General features: G+C 42.6%; 1 protein-coding gene across 1 annotated transcript; it reads right to left on the minus strand.

Annotated features, from left to right (window-relative positions):
- Positions 1-1,137: 1,137 nt before the first annotated feature.
- On the minus strand, positions 1,138-15,115 carry LOC139469742 (uncharacterized). Its single transcript, XM_071252011.1, has 4 exons — positions 14,756-15,115; positions 6,942-7,094; positions 3,854-4,055; positions 1,138-3,153 (listed from the first exon to the last, which is right to left on the minus strand). The coding sequence occupies exons 1-4, from the start codon at positions 14,993-14,995 to the stop codon at positions 3,047-3,049; spliced, it is 702 nt and encodes a 233-aa protein (XP_071108112.1). The 5' UTR covers positions 14,996-15,115; the 3' UTR covers positions 1,138-3,046.

Raw genomic sequence — 15,115 nt, forward strand, 5'->3', positions numbered from 1 at the left:
CAGAGTCCTGTTGTACGTGTACACCACACTAGCAATATTTCAGCTATTAATAGTAACAATTTCTTGCAACACAAAGGTGGATCCTGAAAGTGTCAACATTCGACAGGAAATCTAAGAATCACAACTAATTCCAGGGGCATGTTTACAAGGCAAAGCTCCTCTGGTAGATCTCCTTGAACACCTTAAACTCCGAGGGGAATGAATGCATTACCAGACACCTTTGCCATTTTGGTAACAGGTGGACACAAGTTCCTTCTGTAGTAATGGTTTCCAAGTTTTTCTGACACCATTTTTGGCTGCATAGCTAAAGTAACAGGCTTTGGGTGCTTGCATGAAAATGTATATTTTTGTTTCCAAAGTTAATGAAGCTATCGAGTACACGTTCATAAAAATGTGACCCTGATGGATGTCACTGAAGTTATCGCACACCATTATGGAACTATTTCAGTAATTTTTCTATGTTCATTAATCTCAGTCAGTGCAAACAGTAATGTTTCTGCTTGTTTTGAGCTGCATTGTTCCATTTCGCAAACTGTCATGTTGACACGTGCAGCTATATTAGAAGCATCAAACAAACATGGTGGATCGGTGTCTGGTAAAATGCATATGTAAAGCAGTTGGAGCACTATATAAGACCTCTTTCCGCCCAGGATCTGGTCGGAGGGGTGAATCCCAGAATCGGACCGTTTGTGGCTGAATACTGTCAAGGAAGCGCTGAGGTCAACCTCAGGTATTATGTGAGTGACCTTGGGCTTATCCCCAACTTGAATAGTATTTCAGGCAACTGTACGCTGCATGTGGTGGGGAAATCAGAGTTGTTTGAAATGTGCCTCTGCTCACCCAGCAGTGAATGGGTACCCGGTAGGATGAGATGGTCATGTGATACATCAGACAGCAGGTCCACCTGTGCGTCCCACGTATTGTCAAGTGTATGGAAACACAGTTGAAGTATGAGGGAAAATAGGGTCTAACATCGTGTTCAAGATTGATGCACTTATGTAGGGACGTGCATGCATGTGAGGTGTTTTGAGATGCAACCAGGCGTTACGTATGATGTGACCAGGCGTTACAACCAACAGGCTGACCCTCTATCCACAGAAGTTTTAATTGTTGGTGCATGGAATTGACAATAATGAGTAGAAATGTTGATGGGGAAAATCCACATCAAAAAGGTTTATTTCCCCTAAAGAATATTACACAGAACAGTACCAGCATCTGTACAAACAGTCCAGTACCACACCTCCAACACGGAAACACATTCACATATCAAGTTACGCTTCATGAAAATATACTTTGAATGTTTAAAAGAATGTCTACAGAAAGAAATGGAGGTGCTTGGCTCCACAGAAGGAAGAACAATTATAATGCATGTCATTACAAATATTCAATTAACATTTTTTTAAATTATGTATACTGATAAAAGATGTAAATACCGTATAAAACTAGGGTGGATCCAGCGTTTTCAAAAGGGAGTGGACCAAAATACAAAAATCCTCCGTCAATTTTATTGCCCACAACATACTACATTTGGTTTTCAAAAGGGGGACGGGGGGTCTGGACCCACCCTCTGAATATGTAATACTTCATAAAACAATACTGCTGGACTAGTATCAAGAGGTACATCAACATTAGAAAAATAACAATATGTTAAAAGGAAGATTCATGAATCGGCAAAGGTAATGAATTTTGGCCCAGATCTGAGATGATGTTTTACTTCAAACACTGCTGACTCCACCTCTGTTGAGCTCCCTTGCCTCGACCTACCCTATAGCTGCAGTATCAGTATCAAGTTACCCATCTCTCCTGCTGGACCAACACAGAACTGTTCACAGTGGTCACCACACTAACAAACCTCAATCTAATCATTCTGTGCAGGTACTGAAGTTCAGCAGAAATGCATCCTTGCTTGTCAAGGGAACAGTACTCTGTTCTACAGACCTGGGCCTTCAGGACGCAACGTGATCAACACAGCATGAGTTTTGTTTGTTTGTTGTTTAACGCCGCACTCTGCAATGTTAAGGCTATATGACAGCGGTCTGTAAATAATCAAGTCTGGACCAGACAATCCAGTGATTGACATCATGAATATTGGGATACAATGACATGCATCAACCAAGTCAGTGAGCCTGACCACCCAAACACTGTTAGTTGCCTCTTACGACAAACATAGTCACCTATTTAGACCTATTCTACCCCAGATCTATGAGTTGTGTAATTGGACGAGCCTCAGTTCGAAGTCAACCCTCTCTTTCTATAGTATCTGATAGAAAAGATAATATTCATCATGTTTATATTCCCCTTCCTCGAATATTCTAGTGATGAGTTTTGTGATCTGTAGGAATTGTTTTCTATAACGACATCTTACATTGTTAGAATGTATAAACAATTGGTTATCTAAAAAAATCTCCCTTTATCTTCTCCCATTCACAAGGTTGAGGCATTGTATGTTACTAGAATCCCAGTCGTATCAAATCAATGTATTAATCATATTAAACATGGGTTGGTGACCCATCTGAACAAGGAAATCAAAATATCACATCAAAGACTGGATATAACTCCCAATACCACAAGTCGTGACAAGGCAGATTATATAGCATGCTGTTGGTGATATTATATCGAGTAATCAGTGTGAGTAATCAGTCAGATATCACGGATCAAAACTACAAGGTGCAGTATGACTACCTTACGTTTTACACAGGAGAAGAATATTCTGGATGTGTGTAAGGACATAAAGATGCCATTCTCATCAACAGCACTAATAACTTAGAGAGAACAGTGTCCTTACTCTTCAACACATCCACACATCCTTGCATTCTAAACCCACTTGTGAGCATGAAATCTTCATTCAGAAGGCAAAAATGGTGAAATTTACATGCCTGTGACAGTGAATCTCAAGTAAACTCTTTTGAAATATAAAATAACATGATAGAAAACCAGGCATCAGCGACATTATTTTTTGTTGTTTTTATCATATGACTGCTGAAAATGTTGGCCTTCATTTATACCGCTGCTGCAATTGCTTCCCTCCGTGAAGCTGGCTGACAACTCAGCTGATGATGGACGTATTCTGGACCTTAGTCCTGGCGGAGCGTAACACGCGGTTGCCGGACACTCGCCGGTTGTCCTCCTTCCAAGCTGGTGACCCCATCGTACCTGGAACACAGTGGGAAACTACAACTACAGTAAACTACGTTTATAATGAGCATGCTTATAACGAACCGGAGAATATAACAAACAGGTTTTTTTTGTCCCGGTCATTTGCTGTGTATATGCTTATAACAAACAACGGTTAACAAACTAAAAGTAGTGGTCCCTTTGAGTTATAACCACAGTTTACTGTACTTGGACAATACTTGTCTGGTGGTGTTCAATTAGACACCTCCAAAGGACTCACAGATGAACAATATCATGTCTGAAGCATGCAAACCCGACATGTTGAAAATAGCATGTTTAATATCATACAATTATAGACTTTTATACTAGGTCAATACCTGTTTTTATGGACCTGAAAAAAGAAATATTGACCGAGGATGAAGTCTGAGGTTGACATTGCCAAAACGCCTGACAGTGGACAAGACAACCATGTGTCACTGTGTCAGGCCTACTGGTCAGAGACCAGCTGAGCATCAGCATTGTTGAATTTACTGATCGTGTACCGTGTGACCTGACTGACCCTCGTGACCTCTGACTGACCCTCGTGACCTCTGACTGACCCATGTGACCTCTGACTGAACCGTGTGACCTCTGACTGACCCGTGTGACCTCTGACTGACCCGTGTGACCTCTGACTGACCCATGTGACCTCTGACTGACCCATGTGACCTCTGACTGACCCGTGTGACCTCTGACTGACCTGTGATGAAGTTGTACTGCTTCCTGACTGGATATTCTCTCGGTACGCCTGGACCCAGTATGTGGCCCAGCTTGCTGTGGATGCGGTTATACTGAGACCAGTAGCTGGGAGGGTCATCGGATGCCCGGATTACAGCCTTCACCTCGGACCCTGACGTGTGCTCTCGACTTTTGGCATGTGTGTTCACATGATGGTGATTGGCCTGCGGAGGATGCAGAGAAGAATTGACATTACTGAACAATATTCACAACTGAAAGTTTAAATGAACAATGCCTAGAATCTGTGCGAGTTGATTGAGTTAACATTCAACACAGCTGTGACAGTATTTCAGTTATATCACGGTGTGTCTGCTTGATGTGGGAGGAAAATCTTGGTGATGCAGGTCTTGGATGTTTACCACTCTGGTGAAACCCACAAGCATGGTTAACCTGCAATTGTGGGTATCAGGCCAGAGTTGAACCCACAAGCATGGTTAACCTGCAATTGTGGGTATCAGGCCAGAGTGGAACCCACAAGCATGGTTAACCTGCAATTGTGGGTATCAGGCCAGAGTGGAACCCTCAAGCATGGTTAACCTGCAATTGTGGGTATCAGGCCAGAGTGGAACCCACAAGCATGGTTAACCTGCAGCTGTGGGTATCAGGCAAAAGTGGAAACCTCAAGCATGGTTAACCTGCAGTTGTGGGTATCAGGCCAGAGTGGAACCCTCAAGCATGGTTAACCTGCAATTGTGGGTATCAGGCCAGAGTGGAACCCACAAGCATGGTTAACCTGCAGTTGTGGGTATCAGGCCAGAGTGGAACCCACAAGCATAGTTAACCTGCAGTTGTGGGTATCAGGCCAGAGTGGAACCCTCAAGCATGGTTAACCTGTAGTTGTGGGTATCAGGCCAGAGTTGAACCCACAAGCATGGTTAACCTGCAATTGTGGGTATCAGGCCAGAGTGGAACCCACAAGCATGGTTAACCTGCAATTGTGTTAATCAGGCCAGAGTGGAACCCACAAGCATGGTTAACCTGCAATTGTGGGTATCAGGCCAGAGTGGAACCCACAACCATGGTTAACCTGCAGTTGTGGGTATCAGGCCAGAGTTGAACCCACAAGCATGGTTAACCTGCAATTGTGTTAATCAGGCCAGAGTTGAACCCACAAGCATGGTTAACCTGCAATTGTGGGTATCAGGCCAGAGTGGAACCCACAAGCATGGTTAACCTGCAATTGTGGGTATCAGGCCAGAGTGGAACCCTCAAGCATGGTTAACCTGCAATTGTGGGTATCAGGCCAGAGTGGAACCCTCAAGCATGGTTAACCTGCAATTGTGGGTATCAGGCCAGAGTGGAACCCACAAGCATGGTTAACCTGCAATTGTGGGTATCAGGCCAGAGTGGAACCCTCAAGCATGGTTAACCTGCAGTTGTGGGTATCAGGCCAGAGTGGAACCCACAAGCATGGTTAACCTGCAATTGTGGGTATCAGGCCAGAGTGAAACCCACAAGCATGGTTAACCTGCAATTGTGGGTATCAGGCCAGAGTGAAACCCACAAGCATGGTTAACCTGCAATTGTGGGTATCAGGCCAGAGTGGAACCCACAAGCATGGTTAACCTGCAATTGTGGGTATCAGGCCAGAGTGAAACCCACAAGCATGGTTAACCTGCAATTGTGGGTATCAGGCCAGAGTGGAACCCACAAGCATGGTTAACCTGCAATTGTGGGTATCAGGCCAGAGTGAAACCCACAAGCATGGTTAACCTGCAATTGTGGGTATCAGGCCAGAGTGAAACCCACAAGCATGGTTAACCTGCAATTGTGGGTATCAGGCCAGAGTGAAACCCACAAGCATGGTTAACCTGCAATTGTGGGTATCAGGCCAGAGTGGAACCCACAAGCATGGTTAACCTGCAATTGTGGGTATCAGGCCAGAGTGGAACCCACAAGCATGGTTAACCTGCAATTGTGGGTATCAGGCCAGAGTGAAACCCACAAGCATGGTTAACCTGCAGTTGTGGGTATCAGGCCAGAGTGAAACCCACAAGCATGGTTAACCTGCAGTTGTGGGTATCAGGCCAGAGTGAAACCCACAAGCATGGTTAACCTGCAATTGTGGGTATCAGGCCGACCAAAAACAACCAGACCAAAAGAAACACCCCCAATAAAGTTTGTATTATCAATTGAACCAAACACAGTAAATGACGTAGCATGTAACCATTTGTTGCAGTCTGTGTCTTTCTATTTAAAGTGTGTGCAAAATCTATCGTTTGAGACGTTCTGGTTTACTTTGGTAGGCCTGGGTATGGTGAAACCCACACAATATGATTCTTCCAGCGCCTTAGTGTTTACTCTAGACACTAATAATATACTGACAGTGTTTCTCTAGACAATGATGATATACTCACAGTGTTACTCTAGACACTGATGATATACTCACAGTGTAACTCTAAGTGTTACTCTAGACACTGGTGATATACACACAGTGTTACTCTAGACACTGATGATATACTCAGGTGTTACTCTAGACACTGATGATATACTCAGGTGTTACTCTAGACACTGATGATATACTCAGGTGTTACTCTAGACACTGATGATATACTCACAGTGTTACTCTAGACACTGGTGATATACTCACAGTGTTACTCTATACACTGATAATATACTCACAGTGTTACTCTAGACACTGATGATATACTCACAGTGATACTCTAGACACTGGTGATATACTCACAGTGTTACTCTAGACACTGATGATATACTCACAGTGTAACTCTAAGTGTTACTCTAGACACTGGTGATATACTCAGTGCTACTCTAGACACTGATGATATACTCACAGTGTTACTCTATACACTAGTGATATACTCACAGTGTTACTCTAAGTGGAACTCTAGACACTGGTGATATACTCACAGTGTTACTCTAAGTGTAACTCTAGATACTGATGATATACTCACAGTGTTACTCTAGACACTGGTGATATACTCACAGTGTTACTCTAAGTGTTACTCTAGACACTGGTGATATACTCAGTGCTACTCTAGACACTGATGATATACTCACAGTGTTACTCTAGACACTGATGATATACTCACACTGGGGGACTGTTTGGCTGTGAAGTCCTGGGAGTAGTTGGTGCGCCAGGGGTTGTCAGGGTGCGGCACCCCAAGGTGGTACTGGGAGATGTGCATGGAGGGGCCGGGCGTGGCACGTGCCGGTGGATTCAGCGTCTTGCTGCCTCCGTGGAACTGGAAGGAAGAATCAACGTTTATCTCCATTCTACACAGAATTAGTCATTTTGAAAGAAAAGAGAGGGAAACTCGGAAAACCTTCTCCTGTTGTTTGAAAGGTAATTTTACAGATGCTATAGAGCTTACTCACTGAGCAATATGTTTGTTTGTGTGGTAGCCCCATACTACATACAGTTATATAATTTACAGGACAACCCGGTATTAGAGGGATAGTCATGTATTTACTCTTCTTGAGTGTTTACATCATGGCGGAAGCAGCCGTCGCGAGGTTCCCAGCATTCCCTGCTAAGGGAGCAGTTATTACGGGGAGTGGCTTATTGTTTAAACTGTTACTCTATGACACTCCTCCCCCATAGTTTTGTTGCAATTTTAAACATAACTACCATAATGAATCTACACATGTTGAAAGAACTGACAATTGCTCCAGAAGATGTCATTAAAGTGTCTCTTCACACCTCTCAATGGAACATTTTAAATGAAATTTCAACCAATATTGTTCCAGATGTTATTTAGAGTCTCTCATGTCACACAATAACTGGAACACTTTAACTGAATATGCACTTGCATTAATGATTAAAGATAACTGGATATGCATCCGCTTATGTCTGAATAAGGGAACCAAATAACAAGATCCAAAACTATCAATCACTGATGGTTCACTTAGGTGACCAATAGTGTGAAATACATCACATTCTCATTACTGTTCATAACTCAGCAGCAATCTTTAGATTAAGTCTATCTGGCGCTTTCCGGATTCTGGAAGAACGACGAAATTCTTGCGCACCACAAGAATCTGACTGAGTAGGAGATAGTGTCTCTGGTAAGACCTCCTGTGACTCGGGCCTTGTAGAAGTTACTTCATCTTGCAGGTGAGGGGTACCCGGAAGTACTGGAATGTTGCCAGGTTCAGGCAACATAGGTAACTTGTCGGGTAGTTCTGGTAGAACTGACTGTTCATGTGTTGATGGAACTGTTTTATCATGTTGGTTTTCATGTGTCAGAACATGGCGCAACCGCAGGTGATCAATATGGCGCTTGACGACACCACCATTGTCAAGACGAACATGGAACGACACTGGACCGGTTCTCTCTGTTATGATTCCTGACAACCATTTGTCACCAGGACGAAAGTTTAACACATACACAAGATCTCCAACTTGCAAGTGATGGTCCTTTGCATGTGCATCATGTACTGACTTTTGCTGTTCTTGTTTGTTCCTAACTTTACAGCTCATATCTGGATGAAGAAGATTGAGATGAGACTTCGGTCTTCTTCGAAGAAGTAATTCTGCTGGAGATAACCCTGTTGTAGTCTGCGGGGTAAGTCTGTATCTGAACAAAAACCGTGCAAGTTTTGTGTCCAATGTGCCCCCTGTCATACGTTTAATGCCAGATGTAAAGGTTTGTACAGCTCGTTCTGCTAACCCATTAGAGGCAGGGTGATACGGTGCCACACATGTATGAGTGATGCCATTACGTTTCATAAATACAGAGAATTCCTCACTTGTAAAACAAGTGCCATTGTCAGTGACCACTTGGTCTGGCAGTCCATGAGTTGCAAACATATGTCTGAGACAATCAATTGTAGCAGTGGATGTGGCACTGTTCACTGGAAACACTTCCAACCATTTAGAATGTGCGTCAATACACACAAGGAACATTTTACCCAGGAAAGGCCCGGCATAGTCTAAATGCAAACGACTCCATGGATGTTCAGGCCATTCCCAAAAGTGAAGCGAAGCCTCGGCTTGTACTGGACGAGACTGTTGACACACAGAACAGGTTTTCACCTTGAGTTCCAATTCATCATCCATCTTTGGCCACCATACGAATCCACGCGCTACAGACTTCATGCGCGAGATACCTGGATGAGCTTCATGCAACATGTTCACAACAATCTTTCGACCTTGTGGCGGCACAACAATACGATTGCCCCACAAAACACAGCCATCAAGGACACTCAATTCATGTTTCCTTTTCATAAAAGGAGTGAAAGACTCCTCTAGATTTATGCTTGGCCATCCAGAAAGAAGGAAATTTCTTACTCTGGAAAGGGTTGGATCTCTGTCTGTCCATTGTTTAATTTGCCATGATTTCACAGGAGAAGCATCCATTGCTTCCAGTAAGAGGATTGTGTCCCCTGGTAGAGGTGGATTTGGTGGTGTGTATGGTAAGGGAAGACGACTCATGCAGTCGGCATTCGCATGGGAAGTACCTTTTCTGTACTCAATTGTATAGTTATATGCAGAGAGGGTTAATGCCCAACGTTGAATTCTGCTCGATGCCATCTGTGAAATGCCCTTGTCCCGACTGAAGATGCTCTCGAGGGGTTTGTGATCTGACAACAGAGTAAAGGAACGCCCACAGATATACTGATGGAACTTCTTAGTTCCGAAGATAATTGCTAGAGCTTCACGATCCAATTGAGAGTAATTCTTTTCTGCTTGCGACAGAGACCTGGATGCGAATGCTATTGGTTTCTCTACACCATCATCAGACTGATGTGAGAGGACGGCACCTACCCCATAGGGAGATGCATCACACGCCAATACAAGTTTCTTATGGGGATCATAATGCGTCAAGAGATCACAAGAAGACAAATGTCCTTTCACCATGTTGAAAGCTTTTTCCTGTTGAGCTCCCCATGACCAGGTAACTTCTTTCCTGAGAAGCCGATGCAAGGGCGCCAAGGTAGTGGCGAGATTAGGCAAGAAACGCTAATAATACTGCACGAGTCCAAGAAAGGATTTAAGTTCAACAACATTGCGTGGAGCTGGAGCCGACACTATAGCCTTCACCTTTTCGTCAAGGGGATACAATCCCATCCTCGTCGCCAATGTATGTGGTAACCCCATACTACATACAGTTATATAATTTACAGGACAACCCGGTATTAGAGGGATAGTCATGTATTTACTCTTCTTGAGTGTTTACATCATGGCGGAAGCAGCCGTCGCGAGGTCCCAGCATTCCCTGCGCATCTATTTTGTGACCCAAATACTCTACTGAGCCGACCATGAATTTGCACTTCTGTGCATTTAATCTGAGACCAGCCTTGCTAAGTCTGGATAGGACTTCCTTCATGTTTTCCAAATGTTCTTGATCAGAGGCCCCAGTGACAAGAATATCATCCAAGTAGACACAGACACGGGGAATGTCTTTGAGCAAGCACTCCATAGTTCGCTGGAATACAGCTGGAGCTGCCGATATGCCAAAGGGTAAGCGCTGGTACTGATAGAGGCCACGATGAGTGTTTATAGTTGTGAGCTTTTGCGACTCCTCGTCAAGGGTTAACTGTTGGTAGGCTTGACTTAAATCCAGTTTCGTGAAAGTCTTTCCACCTGACAAAGATGCGAACAGATCTTCGATCTGTGGAATGGGGTAAACATTAATACGAGCAACCTTGTTGACAGTTAATTTGTAGTCTCCGCAAATTTGTATGCTCCCATTGGATTTAACCACTGGTACGATTGGAGCAGCCCAATCAGAATACTGCACTGGCTTCATAATACCCTGTTTTTCAAGGCGTTCAAGTTCATCGTCAACTTTCTGACGAAGCGCATAAGCAACATTCCTGTGCTTATAAAATCTTGGCACATTTGAGGTGATCTCAATAGTGACCTTTTGATCCTTGAATTCCCCTATATCATCTTGGAACACATCAGAATAAGAGTTCAAAATGTCTTGTAACCCTTCATTTCTCACATTCAAAATTTTCCCCCAATCTAGTCTGATGGCCTGAAGCCAATCTCTGCCAAGCAAGTTCTCGCCATCACCTTCCACCACTGTCAGCGGGAGAGTAGCCGACTGATTTCCATAATTTACTTGAACGTCTGTAGTGCCTACTATCGGTATTCTCTCTCGGTTGTAGGACCGAAGAATAGCATTGGTCTCACTTAACTTGGGCCTGTTATCACCATCCTTCCACACTGAATGGAAAGTACTTGAACTTATCACTGAAGTTGCTGCGCCAGTGTCTATCTCCATAGTTAGCTTTTTACCATTAACTAACACTTCAATGAGATAGGGCTCCACTCTGTGTCGCTTACCACTCATTCCATTTTGAGCATGTTGAGTTTCTACCTTAAAAAGTCCATATTCATTGTTCTCGTCTTCCTGAGATACATCGTCAATACGATTAGCATGATTAGTGGAAGATCTGTTGTCCTTGTAATGGGTACCACGACCATGACCACGGCCCCTGTCGCGACCACGACCACGGCTGTGACCACGACCTGAAGATCTATCATTCATGGCGCTGCGAGAGCGACAAGCACGCTGGATATGACCAACCTTATTACAATTGTTACACACAGCGTTTTTGTAATAGCACTGACTACTGACATGATTTGAGCCCCCACAGCGATCACACTTCCTGCCTGTATTATTTCTCCTGTTATCCTCTCTAATCTTGTGCACTGGCCTTGGCATCTGATCTCCCCCTTTAATATCATGCACTTCCTTAGCAGCCATTTCCATTCCCAAACACAAGGAGTAAGCCTTAGCAAAGTCCAATGTTTTCTCAGTTAACAGTCTTTTTTGCATTGCTTCATTTTTGATACCACACACTAGACGATCCCTTAACTGAGTCTCTAAATCAGTGTATTCACATGTCGATGCCAAACGACGTAACTCAGCCACATATGCCGATACAGTTTCATTTGGCTGTCTATCACGCATATTGTACCTCCTCCTTTCCATCATAATAGTGGGTTTTGGGTGTAAATGTGACTTCATCAGGTGTACTAACGCATCATAAGAATGATCGCCAGGCTTCTGTGGCGTAGACAAGTTCCGTATTAACTTGTATGACTTCGCACCAATCACACTCAATAGAATAGCACGCTTCCTACCCTGATCTGTAATTTCGTTTGCTTCGAAATAATGTCCAAGTCTCTCGACATATTCATTCCAGTCATCAGTCTGAGAATCATATTCATCTATTTTGCCGAAGGTAGCCATGTTGTTTTGAATACCGGGCGAACGCACGTGGTCTGACCAAGATCGTTGTTACTACTCGCCGGCACGACAAACGCACTAAATTGACCTCGTCGCTAATATATGTGGTAACCCCATGCTACATACAGTTATATAATTTACAGGACAACCCGGTATTAGAGGGATAGTCATGTATTTACTCTTCTTGAGTGTTTACATCATGGCGGAAGCAGCCGTCGCGAGGTTCCCAGCATTCCCTGCTAAGGGAGCAGTTATTACGGGGAGTGGCTTATTGTTTAAACTGTTACTCTATGACAGTTTGTTTGTTCATTTAATGCTGCACTGCCCTGCAATATTCCAGCTATATGACTTCGGCCTGAAAATAATCGAGTCTGGACCAGACAATCCAGGGATTGATATCATGAGCATCGATCCACACAATTGGGATCGATGACATGCATCAACCAAGTGAGCGAGCCTTACCTCCCGTTCCCGTTAGTCACCTCTTACGACAAGCATAGTCATCTTTTAAGGCAAGCATGGGTTGCTGAAGACCTAGTCTACCCCGGATCTTCACAGGTAGCTTTACGTCTACATACTGAGAGAGGCTGGTCATGATATACAATGATATAGAGCACAATGAGCTATATGTCTGCATACTGGGAGAGACTGGTCAATATATACAATGATATAGAGCACAATGAGCTATATGTCTGCATACTGAGAGAGACTGGTCATGATATACAATGATATGAAGCACACTGAGCTATATGTCTGCATACTGAGAGAGACTGGTCATGATATACAATGATATAGAGCACACAGACCTATATGTCTGCATACTGAGAGAGACTGGTCATGATATACAATGATATAGAGCACACAGACCTATATGTCTACAAACTGAGAGAGACTGGTCATGATATACAATGATATAGAGCACACTGAGCTATACGTCTGCATACTGAGAGAGACTGGTCATGATCGATATACAATGATATGGAGTACACAGAGCTATATGTCTACATACTGCATGGGAGAGGCTGGTCATGATATACAATGATATGGAGTATAACACATGACTAACTTCACCTGAAGTGCATGTTCTCAGCCCACACTAACACTTCTCAATAGGAGCCTTTTGACCCTTGGCAGCCAGTGACATGATTGTTGTAGATTTCAATCTATCACGCTTTGGTACGTTGAGTCCGCGTTTTAGTGACTCACATAAATAGCAAAAGGATCAGGTCATAAATAACATACATTATTCATACTCTAAAGGCACCAATTGAAAGTTTAAAAAAAGAACTTTATTTGGACATTAATCATATTAATTTCTTTGAATGAAAGTTTTCAATTTAGTTGCATACCTTCAGATATGTAGTTCTGCTGCAAATCAGGACTAAAGTGGACAGTCTGTGCCCAAACCTTTCAGTCTACATGGTCTGCTAGGCTGAACTTGTCTTCCAGCACCATTTTTCAAAGTTTGTCCAATTTATTGGCTTTCATGATATCACATATACTTCATTTAGAAGGGCCTTGATGTCGTAAATCCATTAAACACAAATTTCTATGAAAAAAAAATCTACATTGAACATGAAAATGGAGAATATCCTGCAAAATATATACTTATGTATTGCCCTTCAACTGGAATATGTTGAAACTGAGGTGATGATATGATGAAAATACCAACACTAGTAGGTGTGTTTGGCACTAATGCTTGTCGTAAGAGGCGACTAACGGGATCGGGTGGTCAGGCTCGCTGACTTGGTTGATGCATGTCATCGCATCCCCATTGCGTGGATCGATGCTCATGATGTCAATCACTGGATTGTCTGGTCCAGACTTGTCATATAGCTGGAATATTGCCGAGTGCTGCGTTAAACAACAGTGGAACGAAATAAATCGTGCTCCAAAAGTTAAGTGTTATTCTTGTGTACATTGATTATTTCTATGATTAGAAACAGATATTTGGTGCAAAATAGAAGCACAATAAAAACTAAACAACTCTATGTGGTGTTAATTTCTTATACATTTATTTATCGTTTTTATTTATTTTGTCTATCCATCTACATTGTACCAATTTATTTATTTAGTTTACATTTACTTTTGTATATTAACATATACATTGACTCATTTAAGTATGTTTATATGTATTTATCTATTCAATTACTTAGTTTTCTAATTCATCATTTGCTATCAACACCTAGTCTCGTTGCACGGATTATCCAAATGCATTGAAATGTAAATCATGCATTATAATGTTAATAAAAAGATTCTGGAAAAAAACATGTATATCTTTTCATTTTCTAAATAACTTTCTGTCTGCTGCTACTTTGAACAGCTAACAAATTCTTGTCAGTGTCAAACACTGTCAGAGTTGGCTTTTGAAACATGGAAATTTACTCCCTTTTGTAATTAGTTGGTTGCAAATTGTTTTAATTAGATATTTAAAGACATGTTTTTTGTAAATGTATATTTTATCCTAGTCAGTGATTGATGACTGCAGCACATGAATATGTTTGAATAATATAAATATGTAGCTCAGAGGTTGTACAGCTGAATGTGAGCATGCTGTAACATTATCCTCATCTACATCATCATCAACAACAACAATAACAACAACAATAACAATAATAATAATAATTGTAGCAACTGATATGAAAACAAGACAAAGTTTTCCATTTCCCGGTAACCATACAGCCTATGTTCTGAAGTACCTGTTTCGAGGTTGTTGTGTAATCCGGCACCCATGGGGCTTTGGCCATGAGAAGGGTGGTGGCATGCATGGGCCGGGCGCCCCACCCCCTCTTGAATGGAGCTGACAGCACTTGTTGCCTCTCTCTGTACGAGCCATGTGCAACGATAGGAAAATAACACCCATCTTCTGTCAACAACGTTGTGGCACTCTTGCCCTGGCCAAAGTTAACCCTTGGCTCAAACAAGGCCTCGGTCGACATGTTAGCTGTTAATGATATTTCCTCTGTAAATCTACATAATTATCATTTAAAGAAATCCTGGTGAAGTTGACAGCAGTAAAAGCTTGACACACTTCCGTTTGTGGTCATGTAAACAGTGGC

This window comes from Haliotis cracherodii, unplaced genomic scaffold, assembly GCF_022045235.1.
Source record: "Haliotis cracherodii isolate W230 unplaced genomic scaffold, xgHalCrac1.p SCAF_2, whole genome shotgun sequence".
In the NCBI taxonomy this organism is placed as follows: Eukaryota; Metazoa; Mollusca; class Gastropoda; order Lepetellida; family Haliotidae; genus Haliotis; species Haliotis cracherodii.